This window comes from Pan troglodytes, chromosome 8, assembly GCF_028858775.2.
Source record: "Pan troglodytes isolate AG18354 chromosome 8, NHGRI_mPanTro3-v2.0_pri, whole genome shotgun sequence".
NCBI lineage: Eukaryota > Metazoa > Chordata > Mammalia > Primates > Hominidae > Pan > Pan troglodytes.
The window spans coordinates 111,443,620-111,461,739 of NC_072406.2; the positions used below are offsets into that span (position 1 = coordinate 111,443,620).

General features: G+C 44.7%; 1 protein-coding gene across 6 annotated transcripts in view; it reads left to right on the forward strand.

Moving 5' to 3' along the window:
• Nucleotides 1-276: 276 nt before the first annotated feature.
• CNNM1 (cyclin and CBS domain divalent metal cation transport mediator 1) overlaps nt 277-18,120 on the forward strand; it is a 69,222-nt gene continuing 51,378 nt past the window's right edge. For all 6 annotated transcript variants that reach the window (XR_010147001.1, XR_010147000.1, XM_016919080.4 and 3 more), the window contains exon 1: nt 277-3,866. Coding sequence is in view for 4 of the 6 variants with exons in the window: in XM_016919080.4 (XP_016774569.1) it covers nt 2,294-3,866 (1,573 nt within the window). In the remaining 2 variants the exon portion in view is untranslated. The remainder of the gene's footprint in view (nt 3,867-18,120) is intronic.

The following is an 18,120-nucleotide window of genomic DNA, read 5'->3' on the forward strand; positions in this document are numbered from 1 at the left end:
CAGGCATGTGTCGCCATGCCTGGCTAATTTTTTTTAATTTTTAATTTTTTAGAGACAGGGCCTCCCTACACTGCTCCGGCTGGTCTCTAACTCCTGGCCTCAAGAGATCCTCCTACTTCAGCCTACCAAGTAGTTAGGATTACTATATTTTAAAATGTAATACAGACTTATGATAAATTTACCCAAGAGAAATAAAAATTTATGTTCTCACAAAAACCATCACACAAATGTTCATAGCCACTTTATTAATAATTGCTAAAAACTGGAAATAACTTAAATATCCTTTATTGAATGGATAAACAAACAGTGACACATCCATATAATGGAATGCTACTCAGCCATACAAAAGGATGAACTACTGAAAATCACAACAACATAGATGAATCATAAATGCATTATGCTAACTTAGTAAAGGAAGGGAGAACCCAAAAGGCTACAGACTGTATTCTCCATTTATATGATAATCCGGAAAAGAAAACTATAGGGGAGAACATATCAGTAGTTCCCAGAGGATAAGACGAAGGGAGGGGTTGACTACATACAATAGGACAGTAAGAGAATTTGGGGGGTGGTGGTGATGGAATTACTTTTTATTGTGATGTTTACATGTATATGCATTTGTCAACATTCATAGACCAGTACACCAAAAAGTGAATTTTACTATATAAAGTTTAAAAATAAATGCATAAAAATAATATAGTCGAGTAAATTCAAACAATATAAGGAATTTAATAAGAAAGTCTCCCTCCCAGATCTTGGTGATAATAGATCTGTATTTTGAGTGCAGTGATGGTCATATACATCCATACACGTGATAAAATGATAGAGAACTATACACGCACATTACACCAATATCAACTTCCTGCTTTTGATATTGTACTATAATTAAGATGTAACCGGCCAGGCACGGTGGCTCATGCCTGTAATCCCAGCACTTTGCGAGGCCGAGGCAGGCGGATCACCTGAGGTCAGGAGTTCGAGACCAGCCTGGCCAACGTGGTGAAACCCCATCTCTACCAAAAAAAAAAAAAAAAAAATACAAAAATTAACCGGGCGTGATGGCGGGCGCATGTAATCCCAGCTACTCAGGAGGCTGAGGTAGGAGAATCGCTTGAACCTGGAAAGCGGAGGTTGCAGTCAGCCGAGATCGCGCCATTGCACGTCAGCCTAGGTGACAAGAGCGAAACTCCGTCTCAAAATAAATAAATAAATTAATTAAAATATGTAACCGGTGGGTCGCTGTGGCTCACGCCTGTAATCCCAGCACCCTGGGAGGCCGAGGCAGACGGATCATTTGAAGTCAGGGATTCGAGACCAGCTTGGCCAACATGGTGAGACCCCATCTCTACTAAAAATACAAAAATTAGCTGGGCGCGGTGGCGCACGCCTGTAATCCCAGCTACTCAGGAGGCTGAGGTAGGAGAATCGCTTGAACCCGGGAGGTGGAGGTTGCAGTGAGCCAAAATTGTGCCACTGCACTCCACCCTGGGCGACAGAGCAAGACTCCATCTCAAAATAAATAAATAAATAAATAAATCTCATATAAGTATGTGTGTACAAATTTATACATAAATACTTTTAACACAAATGGTAGCATATTATACTTGCTGTTCTGCACCTTACTTTGTTTCTACAATTACTTTGGAGATTTTTTTCCATATCACATATACAACGGATCCACCGCATTATTTTTTATTGCCGCATAGTATTCCATTGCACAGTGGTTTCACTTATTTCAACAGTTTCTTATTGATGGACATTCGGATCTTAACTAAGAATTGAACTTAAATAATCCAGAAATTTTTACAATAATGAAAGGTCGGCTGGAGTTGAGGCTAAAAGTTTTCACATATTCAAGACTTGACTCCAGAATATTCTTTTGACCAGAAGGGGGAATGCAAGTGGCAGGAGAAGCGAAAAGCTGGGAAATTTCCCGGGCCAATGGGGAAGCAGTGGAGCCGGCAGGGAATTACTGCCGGGTAGGAGTTCGCAGAGGAGCACCTTACTTTTGGAGTAGGAGGCCATGCTGCAAACCCAGACTTTTCAGGCTGCATCTCAGATATACCGAAGTGTGTACCCGCTACGCACAGTGCGGTGATGCCTGGCCACCTCCAGCCTCCAGCGGGGACCTCCTGCCCAGGCGGAGTCTGAATGCCCACCGCCACCAGCCCACGCGCGCAGTGGGCGTACACGTGGTGACCTGCCTGCGGCTGGGTTCCCAGCTCCGGCTCCTCCTCCCTCCAGCTCTCCCTCGGCTTCCTGCAGTATCACGTGCAGCCGCGCTGGGTGCAGGATGGCGGCGGCCGCGGCGGCGGCAGCAGCGGTGGGTGTCAGGCTCCGGGACTGCTGCAGCCGAGGCGCGGTGCTCCTGCTCTTCTTTTCCCTGTCTCCTCGGCCCCCGGCCGCCGCCGCCTGGCTGCTGGGCCTGCGGCCCGAGGACACTGCTGGAGGCCGCGTGTCCCTGGAGGGGGGCACCCTGCGCGCCGCCGAAGGCACCAGCTTCCTCCTGCGTGTCTATTTCCAGCCAGGACCGCCGGCCACCGCCGCACCGGTGCCCTCACCGACCCTCAACTCGGGGGAGAATGGCACCGGCGACTGGGCTCCGCGGCTGGTGTTCATCGAGGAGCCGCCGGGCGGTAACGGCGTGGCCCCCAGCGCGGTCCCCACGCGCCCCCCGGGACCGCAGCGCTGCAGGGAGCAGAGTGACTGGGCATCGGACGTGGAAGTCCTGGGGCCCTTGCGTCCCGGGGGCGTGGCAGGCTCGGCCCTGGTCCAGGTGCGAGTGCGGGAGCTGCGCAAGGGCGAGGCGGAGCGGGGCGGCGCGGGCGGTGGCGGGAAGCTCTTTTCACTCTGCGCCTGGGATGGGCGCGCGTGGCACCACCACGGCGCCGCCGGCGGCTTCCTGCTGCGCGTCCGCCCGCGGTTGTACGGCCCAGGCGGGGACCTGCTGCCCCCTGCGTGGCTGCGGGCGCTCGGGGCGCTCCTGCTGCTAGCCTTGTCGGCCCTGTTCAGCGGCCTGCGCCTGAGCCTGCTGTCGCTGGACCCGGTGGAGTTACGGGTGCTGCGGAACAGCGGCTCGGCCGCCGAGCAGGAGCAGGCGCGCCGCGTGCAGGCCGTTCGCGGCAGGGGGACCCATCTGCTCTGCACCCTACTCCTGGGCCAAGCCGGAGCCAACGCGGCCCTGGCTGGCTGGCTGTACACCTCGCTGCCGCCGGGCGTCGGGGGCACCGGGGAAGACTACAGCGAAGAGGGGATCCACTTCCCGTGGCTGCCGGCGCTCGTGTGCACCGGCGCGGTATTCCTGGGCGCCGAAATCTGCCCCTACTCAGTGTGTTCGCGGCACGGGCTGGCCATCGCCTCGCACAGCGTGTGCCTGACCCGGCTTCTGATGGCAGCCGCCTTCCCCGTGTGCTACCCGCTGGGCCGCCTGCTGGACTGGGCGCTGCGCCAGGAGATAAGCACTTTCTACACGCGGGAGAAGCTGCTGGAGACGTTGCGGGCCGCAGACCCCTACAGTGACCTGGTGAAGGAGGAGCTCAACATCATTCAGGGTGCCCTGGAGCTGCGCACCAAAGTGGTGGAGGAGGTGCTGACCCCCCTGGGAGACTGCTTCATGCTGCGCTCAGACGCGGTGCTCGACTTCGCCACTGTCTCCGAGATCCTGCGCAGCGGCTACACTCGCATCCCAGTGTACGAGGGTGACCAGCGGCACAACATTGTGGACATTTTATTTGTCAAGGACTTGGCCTTCGTGGACCCCGACGACTGCACCCCGCTCCTCACTGTCACCCGCTTCTACAACCGGCCCCTGCATTGTGTTTTCAATGACACCCGACTGGACACGGTTCTGGAGGAGTTTAAGAAGGGTGAGCAGTAGTCTATCTTCTCCCCCAACTCCTATCCCCTTCTAAGGTATTATCCTTTCCTAACCACGTGAGGCTCTAGGTACCCAAAGCAATTTCTCTCCTATGGTACTAAAAACCCAAGGAAGACTCTACCTCTTGCCTCCCTGGCTATTTTCATCTCACTTCTGCCTCACTTCTTGCTCCTGATTGAGCCCCAGGCCTCTTCCTCTCTACTTGATTCACAAGATGCACCATATTCCTTATTTATTCCATTCTACCAGGTTTTCCCAAGGCCTACCAAGTGTCAGATACTGTGTAGGTGGGAGATAGCCCTTGAAGGTCATTGCATAGCTCCCCACCTATTACAGGAGGCACCTCTGCAGGTTCCCATACAAGCAGCCTTTGCTTTAAACTCCTCCCAGGGCTGAAAGCTCACTATTTACAGAGCAAACTAATTCCATTGCTGGACAGCTCCAGTGGCTGACAATGTTTCCTCATATGGAGCAGAATTTGTGTCTCCAAATCCTCCTAGCTCTTCTGCCTTTTGAATTATGTAGACTAAACCCAGACACCTTAGACGTTCTTCCCCATACTTAATTTCCCATCAGGTATTGATTGCACACATATCAAGTACTCAGGTCCAGGGGCGCGGTGGCTCATGCTTCTAATCCCAGCACTTTGGGAAGCCGAGGCGGGAGGATTACTCGAGCCAGGAGTTCAAAGCTGCAATGAGCTGTAATCCCACCACTGTGCAAAAGAGCAAGACCCTGTCTTTGCCCGGGGGGGAGGGAAGTACACAGGTTGGGGGTTAAAAGTTGACTAAGGCAGTAGGATCCTTGTAATTCTGGGAACTGTGGTCCTGTGAAATAGGATAGATCTGGACCTGAAGAAATATTCTGGGTAGAGGAGATCCTAGAAAACTTGCATACCCAAATGAGTGGGGTTTCCTTCAGCGCAGTCACCATCTTCCAACTCTCCTCCCCAAACTCAAGCTTGATGTCATGCTTATAACATGTTTACTTCATGTCTGAGTTTGTCTTCAGAAAGTGCCTTCTGATGACTACAAATTCACTCAAGAAAAATCAGCCTGGATACATTAGAGTCACCCCTCTTGGCATTACACAGTTTGACCGCCCCCCTAGTTCACCAGATTTGGCCCAGAACCCTTGATTGTTTTTTAAAATCAAATCTACTTTCAAGAGTCAACACTGAGAGCATTCAAAAGACTATCTCCCAAACCCTGAAAGCAACTCCAGACATCATAATTTGAAAACAGGGACATAATTAGAATAAGTGTAGAACTTCCCAGAATGACTCCTTTGAAGGAGGCATTCATCTGATATGAGTTGGAATGTTTATTAAAAACAAAAACCAAAAAAATCAATCCCTTGACTTCAGATTCAGCCTTCAGATATAGCTTCCTAATGGCTAGCAGTACTCTCATTTAACTGCATTTTGTATAAATTTTTTGTCAAAAATTTAATGTCATGATAATTTGAGCCCAAGGCTGCAGTGAGCTATGACTGTGTCACTGAACTCTAGCCTGGGTAACAGAGCAAGACCCTGTCTCAAAAAAGAAAGAAAGAGAGAGAGAGGAAGGGAGGGAGGGAGGGAGGGAGGGAAGGGAAAATTCAATCTCACTACTTTAACATCATAAATAATCTTTAGAACTTTGAATACAAACAAATCTGGGGTCTTTTTCCTGCCACAATATTTTGAAATCATATTAAATATTAAAATGTAGCCTGGAAGGGGGGAAAAAGGTCTAAAAGTTACTTTCAGTCTCAGATTTGAGAGAACAGCCCTAGACTTTGTGTTGGTATGATGAGAAGGGAGAGAAATGTATATATGGCAGCTATTTTAGTCCATTTTCGGTTGCTGTCTCACCCTGTTCAGTCCATCTCGCCTTAATCCTTGCATTCATAGTTCCCACTGCAACTTGAGGTTCATCTATCCACTCTTAGAATTATGCTTACATTTTGTATATCTTACAGAAGTAGGGTCTTAGATCGGGCATTGGGTGGCATAAACCACAGAAATTTATTTCCTCAAAGATCCGGGGGCTAGCAGTCCAAGATCAAGGTGTCTGGCAGGTTTGGTTCCTTCTGAGGCATCTTTCCTTGGCTTGCAGTCACCACCTTCTAACTGTGTCCTGACATGGTATTTCCTCTGTATGTATGCATCCCTGGTGTCTCCTTGTGTGTCCAAATTTTCTCTTCTAACAAGGACACCAGTCAGATTGGATTAGAGCCCACCCTAATGGCCTCATTTTAACTCAGTCACTTCTTAAAACTGATAGTTAAGATACAGAGCAGTTAAGATAGTGTCTCATTGTTATGTGCTGGCAGAAGATGTTTTAAATGAAACTCCTATGAACTCATTCATTCATTTGTTTAGGTTTGTTTGTTTGTTTGAGACAGAATTTCACTCTGTCACCCAGGCTGGAATGCAGTGGCGCCATCTCGGCTCACTACAAACTCTGTCTCCTGGGTTCAAGTGATTCTTCTGCCTCAGCCTCCCAAGTAGCTGTGATTACCGGAGTGCACCACCACGCCTGGCTAATTTTTGTATTTTCAGTAGAGACAGGGTTTCACCATGTTGGCCAAGCTGGTCTCGAACTCCCGACCTCAGATGATCCACCTGCCTTGGCCTCCCAAAGTGCTGGGATTACAGGCAAGAGCCACTGCACTTGGCCTCATTTAGTATTTTTAAAACATCTATACAGTTTTAGGCAACAGGGGAGACAAGAAGACTGTCCTCAGGAGGTTAGCAATATACAGGGCATAATGAGCAGTCTTTTGAAGCAGGAATTGTCATATCAACTCTTATGTCCCCAGCACCTTACACATTGCCTTGTAAATAGTAAGCTGTTCCAAAAAGTTGATATTGATCTGAAATGAATCCCTGTGCAGAATTTCTAAACCTGGTCGAAAAAAGCTCCTTTAGTGTTCTATTAATAGCTACTTTGTATTTAGGCAGATCACTAAAGAGAAGCAAGCCATTACAGAGAATACTATGCCAAGGAAGATATTTCCACTTCCTTTCATAGCCTTGCTACTTCCTCAAAGTAAGGTCCATGAAACAACAGCATTAGTCTCACCTGGGAGCTTATTAGAAATGCAGAATTTTATGCCTCACCCTAAATCCACTGAATGAAAATCTGCATTTTAGCAAGCTGCCAGGTGTCTCCTATGTAACATTAAAGTTTGAGAAGCATTGCCTTCAGAGACCCCTTATTAACAGTGTTTGGTAGATCTACTTAAGATAGAATATAAGACATAATGAACAAGGTGGATGTTCTCAGGCTGCAAGCCATATAACATAGTGGAGATGAAAGCTGGGTTGAACTGCTTTCCTTTACCTTTAAAAATAACTTTTTTGGCTGGGCGCAGTGGCTCATGCCTGTAATCCCAGCATTTTGGGAGGGCGAGGTGGGTGGATCACCTGAGGTCAGGAGTTCGTGACCAGCCTGGCCAACATGGTGAAACCCCATCTCTACTAAAAATACAAAAATTAGCCAGGTGTGGTGGCACACACCTGTAATCCCAGCTAATTGGGAGGCTGAGACAGGAGAATTGCTGAGACAGGAGGCGGAGGTTGCAGTGAGCTGAGATCGCACCACTGTACTCCAGCCTGGGTGACAGAGCAAGACTCTGTCTCAAAATAAATAAATAAATAAGAAAAAAATAATTTTAAAGCAGGTCTTTAATAGCTCTTCCATTTTCCTTACTTTCTTGCTTCTCAAGTAACGTAACCACCAACAAATCCCTTCGAAGGTAGAAGAGGAAAATGATGATATTAATAGGAGCCACAGTTACCATTAATTGAGCACCAACAGTTCTTCCAGGCACCATGCCAGGCCCTTTACATACTCAGAACAACCCTCCTGGGTAGATGTCATTAACTACATTTAACAGATGAAGAAACTAAAGCTCGGATCAATAACATGACTTGTACAACTTTCCATAACTAATAACTGACTGAACTGTGATGTGAACTACATCTGTAGGACCCGAAAGCCTGTTCTTTCCCTGCTACACCTGTCTTATTCCTTCCTCCATCCTGGAATTCCTGCCACCCACAGGGTTCAAAGGTTGCCTTTTCACCTCTGATTGCTGCCCATGGCTGATTCACCTCCAGTTTCTGCAGGTTAGTAGTGTAGCTTTATAATTACAGTAATTGCTAACATGCATATTGCACTTGATAAAACATTTCTATATACCTTCTCTTGTCCAATCTTAAACAACTCTGCAGTTACAGGTGATGATATGGGATTTTATCTTTTTACTTCTTATGAGTTGCAAGTCTTTAGAAGTGGGGAAGAGGAAAATGGTCTTTCACACTAGAGTGTGAGGTTTACAAAAGGCAACAATATTTCTCACCACTGGACTGTAAGTTCCTTGAGGACAGAGAATGAATCTTACTTATTTTGTATTCTCAGGACAAGTATAGTGACCGCCATGGCTAGGGGATGTATAACCATTTATTGAATAAATGGTTTTAAATACCTAACTTCTATATTTCTATGTTTGAGTGAGGTGAACCCTATGTACGGAATAATTAATGTTGTTCCTTGATCCCAGCAAATCTCTCCTCTTCCTCTTCATGGGCCTCTGTCCCCAGTAAGTGGCACCACTTGTCCCTTTAGTCTCCCAGACTAGAAAGCTTTCCTTTGCATTCACCTCATCCTATTAATCATTGTCGTCTGCACAGGCTGTCATTACAAAATAGCATAGACTGGTGACCTAAACAACAGAAATTTATTTTCTCGCAATTCAAGGCTTTGACATCCAAGATCAAGGTTTTGGCCAACTCAGTTTCTGGTGAGGACGCTCTTCCTGGCTTGCATGTGGGTGCCTTCTCTCCATGGCCTTTCCTCAGTGCCTGTCCACAGACAGCAAGAGGCTCTGGTCCTCTCTTCTTAGAAAGACACCAATCCTGTTGGATTAGGGCCCACCCTTATGCCGTCATTTAATCTTAACTACTATACTTCCTTAGAGGCCTCTCTGGGTGTCGTTAGGCTTCAACATATGAATTTTGTGGGAAGACAAACATTCAGTCCATAACAATCACCAAAGCTGACCAAATAATTGAATGCCAATATTGCATCCAACTGCAGTCATGTCATTTTGGTCAATGATGGACTGCATGTATGATGGTGATCCCATAAGATTACATTGGAGCTGGAAAATTCCTGTCACCTAGTGATGTCCTAGCAGTCATAACACCTAACATCATCTTAAGGCAACACATTACCTTTACTATGTTTAGATACGCAAATACTTACCATTGTGTTACAATTACCTACAGTATTTGGCACAGTAACATGCTCTATAGGTTTATAGCCTAGGAGCAATAGATGATAACATATAGCCTATGTGTGTAGTACACTATATCCTCTAGGTTTTGTGTGAGTACATTCTATGATGTTCACACAATCATAAAATTGCCTAGCAATGAATTTCTCAGAGAGTGTCTCCATAGTTAAGCAGTGCATGCGATTTCTTAAATCTGTACATAATTTAATCCACTATTTGTTCCACTTAGGTTATTCACTGATTTTATTCAACAAATAGTTGTGTTGGCACAGTGGAGAACATCATCAACATAGTCCTTGTCTCCATAGAGCTTCACTCTAATACAGGAAACAGAAATTAAACAAACAGGATAGTGATTAAGAACATAAGATTTGGCCAGGCGTGGTAGCTCACGCTTGTAATCCGAGCACTTTGGGAGGCCGAGGCAGGTGGATCATTTGAGGTCAGGAGTTAGAGACCAGCCTGGCCAACACAGTGAAACCCCGTCTCTACTAAAAATACAAAAATCAGCCGGGCAGTAGTGGTGCACACCTGTAATTCCAGTTACTCAGGAGGCTGAGGCAGGGAGGTTGCAGTAAGCCAAGATCATGCCACTGAACTCCAGTGGCAACAGAATGAGACCCTGTCTCAAAAAAAGAACATAAGACTTACTAGAATGCCTGGGTTGATACTGGCCCTGGGCAAATTACTTAACTGTTTATGTCTGTTTCATTAGCTGTAAAATGAAAATAATACTTATATTTACTCATAAGATTGTGTGAAATATTAAGACTATTGCATTATGCTTACTTACTACCTGTCATATAAGTACTAAGTAGATGTTAGCTATGATTATTAAATATAAACACAAGTCTATTACTCATTTATGCAAATGCCTCCTAAGAAGTTACACTTTTTCACATTTTTGTCTCCCTCAAATTCGTTCTCTCTAGTGCCACTAAAATAATCTCCAGTAATGTCACTGCTTAAAACCCTTCTGCAGCTCCCCGCTGCCTACGGGAGAGAGGCTAAGCTGGTAAGGCAGCCAGCAATGCACTCATGACCTGCTTCCTGCCCTCCCCTCCAGCCTCATCGCTCACCACTCCCTGCCACAGCTTTACCCTCCAGCAATGCTGAACTCTGTGGTGCACTGTGCTATTCTTGCCTTTGTCCCTTTATTCACACTGCACTTCTGTCAGGAATATGCTTTGCCTGACTAATTCATTGCCAGCTCTTTGACACTCAGCTCAGGGGCCTCCTCCTTTGGGAGACTTCTCCTGTAAACCCCAAAATACAAAAATAGATATTTTGGCCAGCTTCATTGTTTTATGTGCATATCTCAATCATTGAACTAACAAGCTGTACTATCAGTGTTTGTTTATAAGTGCCTCCCACCCATATAATGAGCATCTCCAGGGCAAAACTCTTATCTATCTTTGTAGCTCCAGCAGCTAACGATGGATATGACACATAGTAAATTTTCAATGAATGTTTGTTTAAGGACTGAATGGATGACTTAAGGAGTTAAACTTTAATATAATGGAAGAGATCTGCAGAGCACTAGAAAATGAATTAAATCATTTTGGACTATGCAGCAGAACAAATCAAACTTATAAGTTTGTTAGTGTTAGAAGAAAAGTGTTGCATCTATTGTTTCTCAGCTTCTTTAGGTACATCTATTAATATTTATTACAACAATTTCTTTTCACATGTAAAGCACTGTGCTAAGAGTTAGGGGTATGAGATAAAATCTCTGTTCCCAAAGAGCCTAAAGCATGGTGGATGAATAGCACTTCCCTTTGCAAAGCTAGAAGGCAAGCTGGACACTCACCTTTCCCATGACTTCCAGTGACCTTGAATTTACAAGTCATGTCTCAGTATATAAGTACAGGATATGGGTAAGACAGACCTTGGTACATAAAGCATTAAAATGAAAGTGCTATACTAGAAATGCAAAAATGCAATGGGAACATGGAGGATACAATAACTATGACTAGGTGGCATTTTTTTTTTTTGAGATGGAGTCTCACTTTGTCGCCCAGGCTGGAGTGCAGTGGTGTGATCTCGCCTCCCAGGTTCAAGCGATTCTCCTGCCTCAGCCTCCCAAGTAGCTGGGACTACAGGCATGTGCCACTATGCCCGGCTAAATTTTTGTATTTTAGTAGAGACGAGGTTTCACCGTGTTGCCCGGGGTGGTCTCGAACTCCTGAGCTCAGGCAATCCGCCGACCTCGGCCTCCCAGAGTGCTAGGATTACAGGTGTGAGCCATTGCACCCAGTCATATTTTGCTTTTATAAATTTTTTACTGAAGTTTATGTTTCTATAATTTATACAGAAAAAATTTAAATATAGAATAGTAGAAAAAAGAAGTATGAAAATCATATGAGGATAATCATCCCACTGTCCTGAAATAGTAACTCAATATTTTGTCATATTAAAAATATATTGCACATAATAACAATCTTAATGAAATTCTTAAAAAGAAAACAAAAGGAAAAACCCATTGTCCTGCCATCAAGCACAAATCAAATGTCCCATTCTAATCTTAAGAGTGATTTTCTTATAGGGTGGTATTTTTGCTATAGTTTCCTCAGGGTTGAGTGCTATAATTTGGGAAGACTAATTTTAAAAACGGAGCCGTAGAGATTTATCATACTTCTTAAATTTACTACTCTATTATTGGATTGCTTTTAGGAGACACTGAGTTCTGTATAGACAACAGGGGAAAGGAATAAAGCTTTGTTCTGAAGTCAAAGCTTCTGAGTAATACAGCACTGACTGACATTTAACTCAATTAAACAATTTAGCTTTGCTGGGCTAGTAACACCATCTTTGCAAACAAAAGAGCACAACCCACGTATGCTAGGCTGCTCCACCTGTACGCTAGCATGGCTGTAACACAGCCTACTGCACAATCCATACTCAGTCTTTGCTTATTCATTGATTCATTCAGTAAACATTTTTTGAATTCCTGCTTTGGGCCAGGCATTACACTAGACTCTGGGAATACAGTGGTGAGCTAGGCAGACATTATGGAGCTAAAAATATCCTCTTCCATCTTTGGTCTTCCTGCAAGTGGTCTGTTGCCTAAAGCAGGGGTCCCTAACCCCCAGACTGCAGAATGGTACCAGTTTGTGGCCTGGTAGGAACTGGGCCACACAGTGGAAGGTGAGCAGTGGGCAAGCATTACTGTCTGAGCCCCACCTCCTGTCAGATCAGCTGGGGCATTAGGAGCGAGAACCCTATTGTGAACTGCATATGCAAGGAATCTAGGTTGCGTGCTCCTTGTGAGAATCTAATGCCTGATGATCTGAGGTGGAACAGTTCCATCCCCAAACTGTGCCCCCTCCCACCCTAGTTCATGGAAAAATCATCTTCCACAAAACCTGTCCCTGGTGCCAGAAAGGTTGGGGACCTCTGGCCTAAAGTATTCCAACCAGCCAGTAAGTGTTCCTGGCCCAGACACACAATGTGACCTTTTCACTGCAGAATAATCTAGTCCAAAATGCCAGTGTTTTACTTTACACTCCAAATGCTGACCGTAGCTATTTTTGCAGGAAGAATAACCATTCCATTGCTTAATTCTATACCTGCCAAAACATTAGTGCTATATTCTTTGTCTTCCATAAAAGAAAATAAATTTTTTCATTCACAGTTACATTTCACTGTTATAAATAGATGTATTACGTTTTTAAAATGTGTTAAATGTTGCTAAATAATAATTAGTAAAATTTGTAATGAGATGCTTACTTTCTAAACAATAGAGCAAACAGTAAACCAAGTGTAGTCCATTGTATATAGAGAGAAAGAATGAAAGGAAATGAAAAAGTGAGAATAATATTCAAGATGATAAACTTGTGGGGTTTTTTCCTTTAAACATTTTCATTGTCATTGTTATAATGTTGTTATGTTCATTTTTTTCCAGCCTGGCAAAAGAAATGCCAGGTAACAATAGAATCTGAACTGGAAGGGGCACTGAAAAAACCTGTGAGAGAATCTCATTCACACTTTTTTCAGATTTAGTTATCTTTCCCAGGCCATACCAGCCTTCATTGTCAAACTTGTCTTTTTATCTAACTAAATCCCACAGGCTGCAGTTAAATTCCATTTTTTCCATTTATCATCCTTTGTGAGTATTCTTTTATTTGAAGAATATCATAGCTCATCTCAATTCCATTTTTTAGCTACCAAATACATTTGATTGTGTTTCTCGCTCCCTTACAGCATTTGGGTGTCTCCAAGGAAGGTCTGTGGGTTTTCCTAGTAGTACTGTCTTAAAACGAGTTCCTTCTAGGCCCATGTTTGGGGATTCTGGGACCTTCAATAACAACTCTAAATTCTCTTTTTATTTGCTACTGTTATATTCCTTTTCAAAATGGGATTCTCCTCAATTCTTTTCTTTCTTTCTCTCTCTTCCCTCCTTCATTCCCTCCCTCCCTCCCTCTCTCTCTTTCTTTCTTTCTCTCTCTTTCCTTCTTTCTTTTCTTTCTTTCTTACTTTCTCTCTCTTTCTTTCTTTCTTTCTTTCTCTTTTCTTTTCTTTCTCTTTCTCTCCTTCCCCGCTTCCTTCCTTCCTGCCTGCCTGCCTGCCTGCCTGCCTGTATTGAATGGCCATTCTCTGTCAGGCCTGTGTTAGGCACTGGGGATGCAGTGTGGACAAGACAGACACCATTCCTGCCCTCCTAGGGCTTGCAGTCGAGTAGGCGACACCAAGCAATAAATAATTACAAATTGTCCTAAGTGAGTTGAAGAAAAAGTATAGGGAGCTCTGAACATATAATAGATAGACTTGGTCTTATAGGTAAAGAGACTCTCCCTCGCCAAGTGGTATTTGAGCTGAATCCTAAAGAACGGTGAGAAGGAGTTCATCAGAGGAAGAGCTTCCCAGGAGACAGGAACAGACATGCAAAGGCCCTGAGGAAGGAGGGCCAGCATGGGTGCCATGCTGGGCTCCTGGGCTGTGTGACATCCAGGAGGGAAAGTGCCACCTCTGCCAGCCACCCTCCTGTTTTCCCCCAGTGACTCTCAACATCGTCTGGGCAGGTCAGTTCAGTAGCATGTACTGAGTACCAGGGCTCGGCAGATAGACATGGATATAAATGCAGTGCTGACCCTGCCCTCCAGGAACGAGAAAGAAGGAAGGGCCATGATGGAAATGATGATAAGAGGCAGCCTGGGGTACAGGCAAGGGAATCCAGAAAACATCTGTGGGTGAAAAGGGAAGGGAGAAATAGTCCCTGGGTGATCTGAGAAAACTTTTCTGAGAAAGTGGAATTTCAGCTCAGCCTTAAAGAAGGAGAAGGACCCTGCTAAGCAATTATGAAGGGAAGAGTGTTCCAGCTGAGGCAGGAGTTTGAGCTGAAAAAGAAAGGCAGAGAGGGAGCCGACACTGTGTCTGAACGCTGGGAAAGCCATTATCATAATGCTGCTTTTCTTCCAGCAAAATGGGGAGCTAGGCAGCCGAAGATATTTGTCAAACATAATTTTGTTTCCTTCAAATGCTAAAACTGTATATTTTAACCATTTTTGATGGTGATATTTCTAAAATGTTTTATACCCATTCCTGCCTTTCTTAACAAAGGATTCTAAATATAACTTAATCTTTTCTTGATGACGCAGGATCATGATCATGAGAGTGTAGTTATTTTATGCTGTATTCCCTATTTTTTACATTTTTTTCTGTCCTCTGGCTGACAGCTGTTAGTTCTCTTTGAATCTGCCTCCAGCAAATCCCTGCCCCACCGTTCTCCACAAAACCACTCTTCCTGTGTTTATCTCACTTACAGTTTCTGTTTCACTGATAAACTAAGTGAATACCATGTTGAGAATCATGTGCCTGATATGTAGTATACTTCAATCAATACTTGTTGGTTAAATGATTAGTTAGGTTTTGACTGTAAGCCTAGGGTAGGGAGTCAATGGAGAGACCTGGGACAGTTCTTTCTGGGACCGTATTCAAAACAGTGGGAAGTCAGACCTCCAGATAATGGGTTGTTACTCTGCTATTTTTACAGTGTTGCTTAGCAAGCCAAACCACCAACTGGCTTAGATTCTAGTGACGAACAACTATTTTTTCATGCCCTAGTGATGTTGGTTACCATGGTGCTCTGGATGACACAGTTGGCTTTTTTATAATTGCCTTTTAGTGGCTCAAGAAGTTATTTTGTGATAAAGGTGTTGATTATTTCTGATAAAATAGAGCAGGATAATTACTATAAAGTACAGCCTTTTTTTTAAGCTAGAGAAAGGGACAGTTTTGTTTTTCCAAATCAAGGCGGTTGCTGCAGGATTGGTAGAATAACATTTTTGTGTTTCTCTTCCTGATTTGGTAGAGAATGATTTCACTTGATTGTATAGTTAAAAACAACAACAACAACAACAAAAATCTAGTATGTGTCAAGGTAACTGTTTCTCATCTCATTCCAAAGGAGGCTTTCAAATATTAAGATACAAAGATTAGGAGCTCAGAGCCCTTTATAAACACAAGAGGCTCTAACAGCACTGTTAAAATTCTGGCATATATCATTGCAAAGAAGTATCCTGTAAAACCAAACTGTTTTGTAGCCCAGAACTGTTTAGACTTATAAAAGCATAGAATTTTAGAGCCAGAAATGGAACCTTGGTGATCACCTGGTCCCATCTTTTTTTTTCTTTCTTTCTTTCTTTTTTTTTGAGATGGAGTCTCACTTTTGTCGCCCAGGCTGGAGTGCAGTGGCACAATCTCGGCTCACTGCAACCTCCACCTCCCGGTTTCAAGCAGTTCTCCTGCCTTAGCCTAAGTAGCTGGGGTTACAGGCGCCTGCCACCACTCCCAGCTGATTTTTGTATTTTTAGTAGAGATGGGGTTTCACCATGTTGGCCAGGCTGGTCTGAAACTCCTGACCTCAGGTGATCTGCTCACCTCGGCCTCCCAAAGTGCTGGGATTACAGGCATGAGCCACCGTGACCGCCCGGCACATCTTTTATGATTGAGAAAACTGAGGCACGGAAAGGACAAATACTAAAAAGAGAAATGATAATCCCTTGTAGTTGCAAAGGTGTTACGTTTATTTATTGGCAAATGTTTTTTAATGACCATATAAACAAATATCACAGCCATATAAACAAAATTTCCAGTTTAGTAATTCATTGTGTGCCCACCATAAATGTGAGGTCAGCATTTTTTATCCTCATTTTGTATATGCAGCACCAGAGATCTAAAGACAGAAGTGTCCTGCTCAATGCTAGTGACAGAGGTGGAACCAGAACTCACACGTCTGACTTGCCACCTCAGACCATGGAGCCATGGACACAGACAGAGGGTCCCAGAGGCCTGAACTCAGATCCCAGCACCTTCGTTGACTAGCTACGACTGGGGCAGGTCACTATATCACTCTGAGACTTGTCTTCCTTCTTTTTTGTTTTGTTTTGTTTTTTTGTTTTGAGATGGAGTCTCCCTCTGTCGCCCAGGCTGGAGTGCCGTGGCATGGTCTCGGCTCACTGCAAACTCTGCCTCCTGGGTTCAAGCGATTCTCCTGCCTCAGCCTCCTGAGTAGCTCGGATTACAGACACCCGCCACCATGCCCAGCTAATTTTTGTTTTGTTTTTTTTTCGGTAGAGATGGGGTTCACCATATTGGCCAGGCTGGTCTCGAACTCCTGACCTCAGGTGATCAGCCCGCCTTGGCCTCCCGAAGTGCTGGAATTACAGGCATAAACCACTGTGCCCGGCCTATTCCCCTTTTAAGAAGAAGGAAGATAGGCCAGGTGTGCTGGCTCACCCCTGTAATCCCAGCACTTTGGGAGGCCAAGGTGGGCGGATCACCTGAGGTCAGGCGTTCAAGACCAGCCTGGCCAACATGGTGAAACCCCATCTCTACAAAAATATAAAAATTAGCTGGGCATGATGGCGGGTGCCTGTAATCCCAGCTGCTCAGGGGGCTGAGGCCGGAGAATCACTTGAACCCGGGAGTTGGAGGTTGCAGTGAGCTGAGATCATGCCATTGCACTCCAGCCTAGGCAACAGAGCGAGACTCCGTCTCAAAAAAAAAAAAGGTGGGGGTGGGGGGGAGTAGTGATACTACATTGTGAGTTTACTGTGAAGGCTGAAGACAATTCCAGTATAGCCCTAAAGAGACTCCACCATTTGCCTCTTACCTCCCTCATCTAGTTAAATGAATTTTATACAGTTAGTCATCTTGTATAACAAGTCCTTTCTCTCTCTGATCCAGCCCATGTAAAACTGTATATAATAAGAAAACAAAATTGAAAGCTGTTTACTTTGGGTAGGGCCCAGGGGATGAAAATTGGACCGTAGGAGGTTCCTTCCATTTCTTTTATCCTGTCATCAGTTAGAATTCAGTTTCCTCCCCCATCACTCTGCCCTTCCTCAGACATCTCAGGCAAATAAAAAAACCTGACCATATAAACAAATAACACAGCCATATAAACAAAACTCCTCAAAGCTCCAAGCAGTCTACCAAAATAAAATATCAGGCTAAACATAAGAAGGCTTGGACTTGAAGGCAGAAGTGTAGCAAAGAGGTGGAATTGTGACTCCTTTCCCCTTCCCAGTTCAAAGCCGTTCTCCTCCCTTGCTAATCACTAGGGAGGTGCCGGGCATTAGCTCAGCATGCCTTCCTGCAGCCTCCAGGCATTTACAGAATATGTGCCCATTGCTCTTAACACGTCAGAGACAGTAAACCTGAGATTTGGCCTGCAATGTGGAGTCCGCATTGTGTTGGAAAGTGCACAAGGTCAAGAGGCAGACAGACCTGGGGTTGTTCCTGGCTCCATCACATACTAATATTGTCCTTGGATAAGTCATTTTATTTTTCCAAGTCTCAGTTTCCTCATCTACATATTAGTAATAACAACCCCCCTTTTGCAGAGATATTATGAAGACCAAAGGTAACATATGCACCCAATGTACAGTAGGTATTACAGAAACTACTATGGCAAAAACTAGGAAATGGAGTCTCAGGATTCAGCTTGGTTTAGA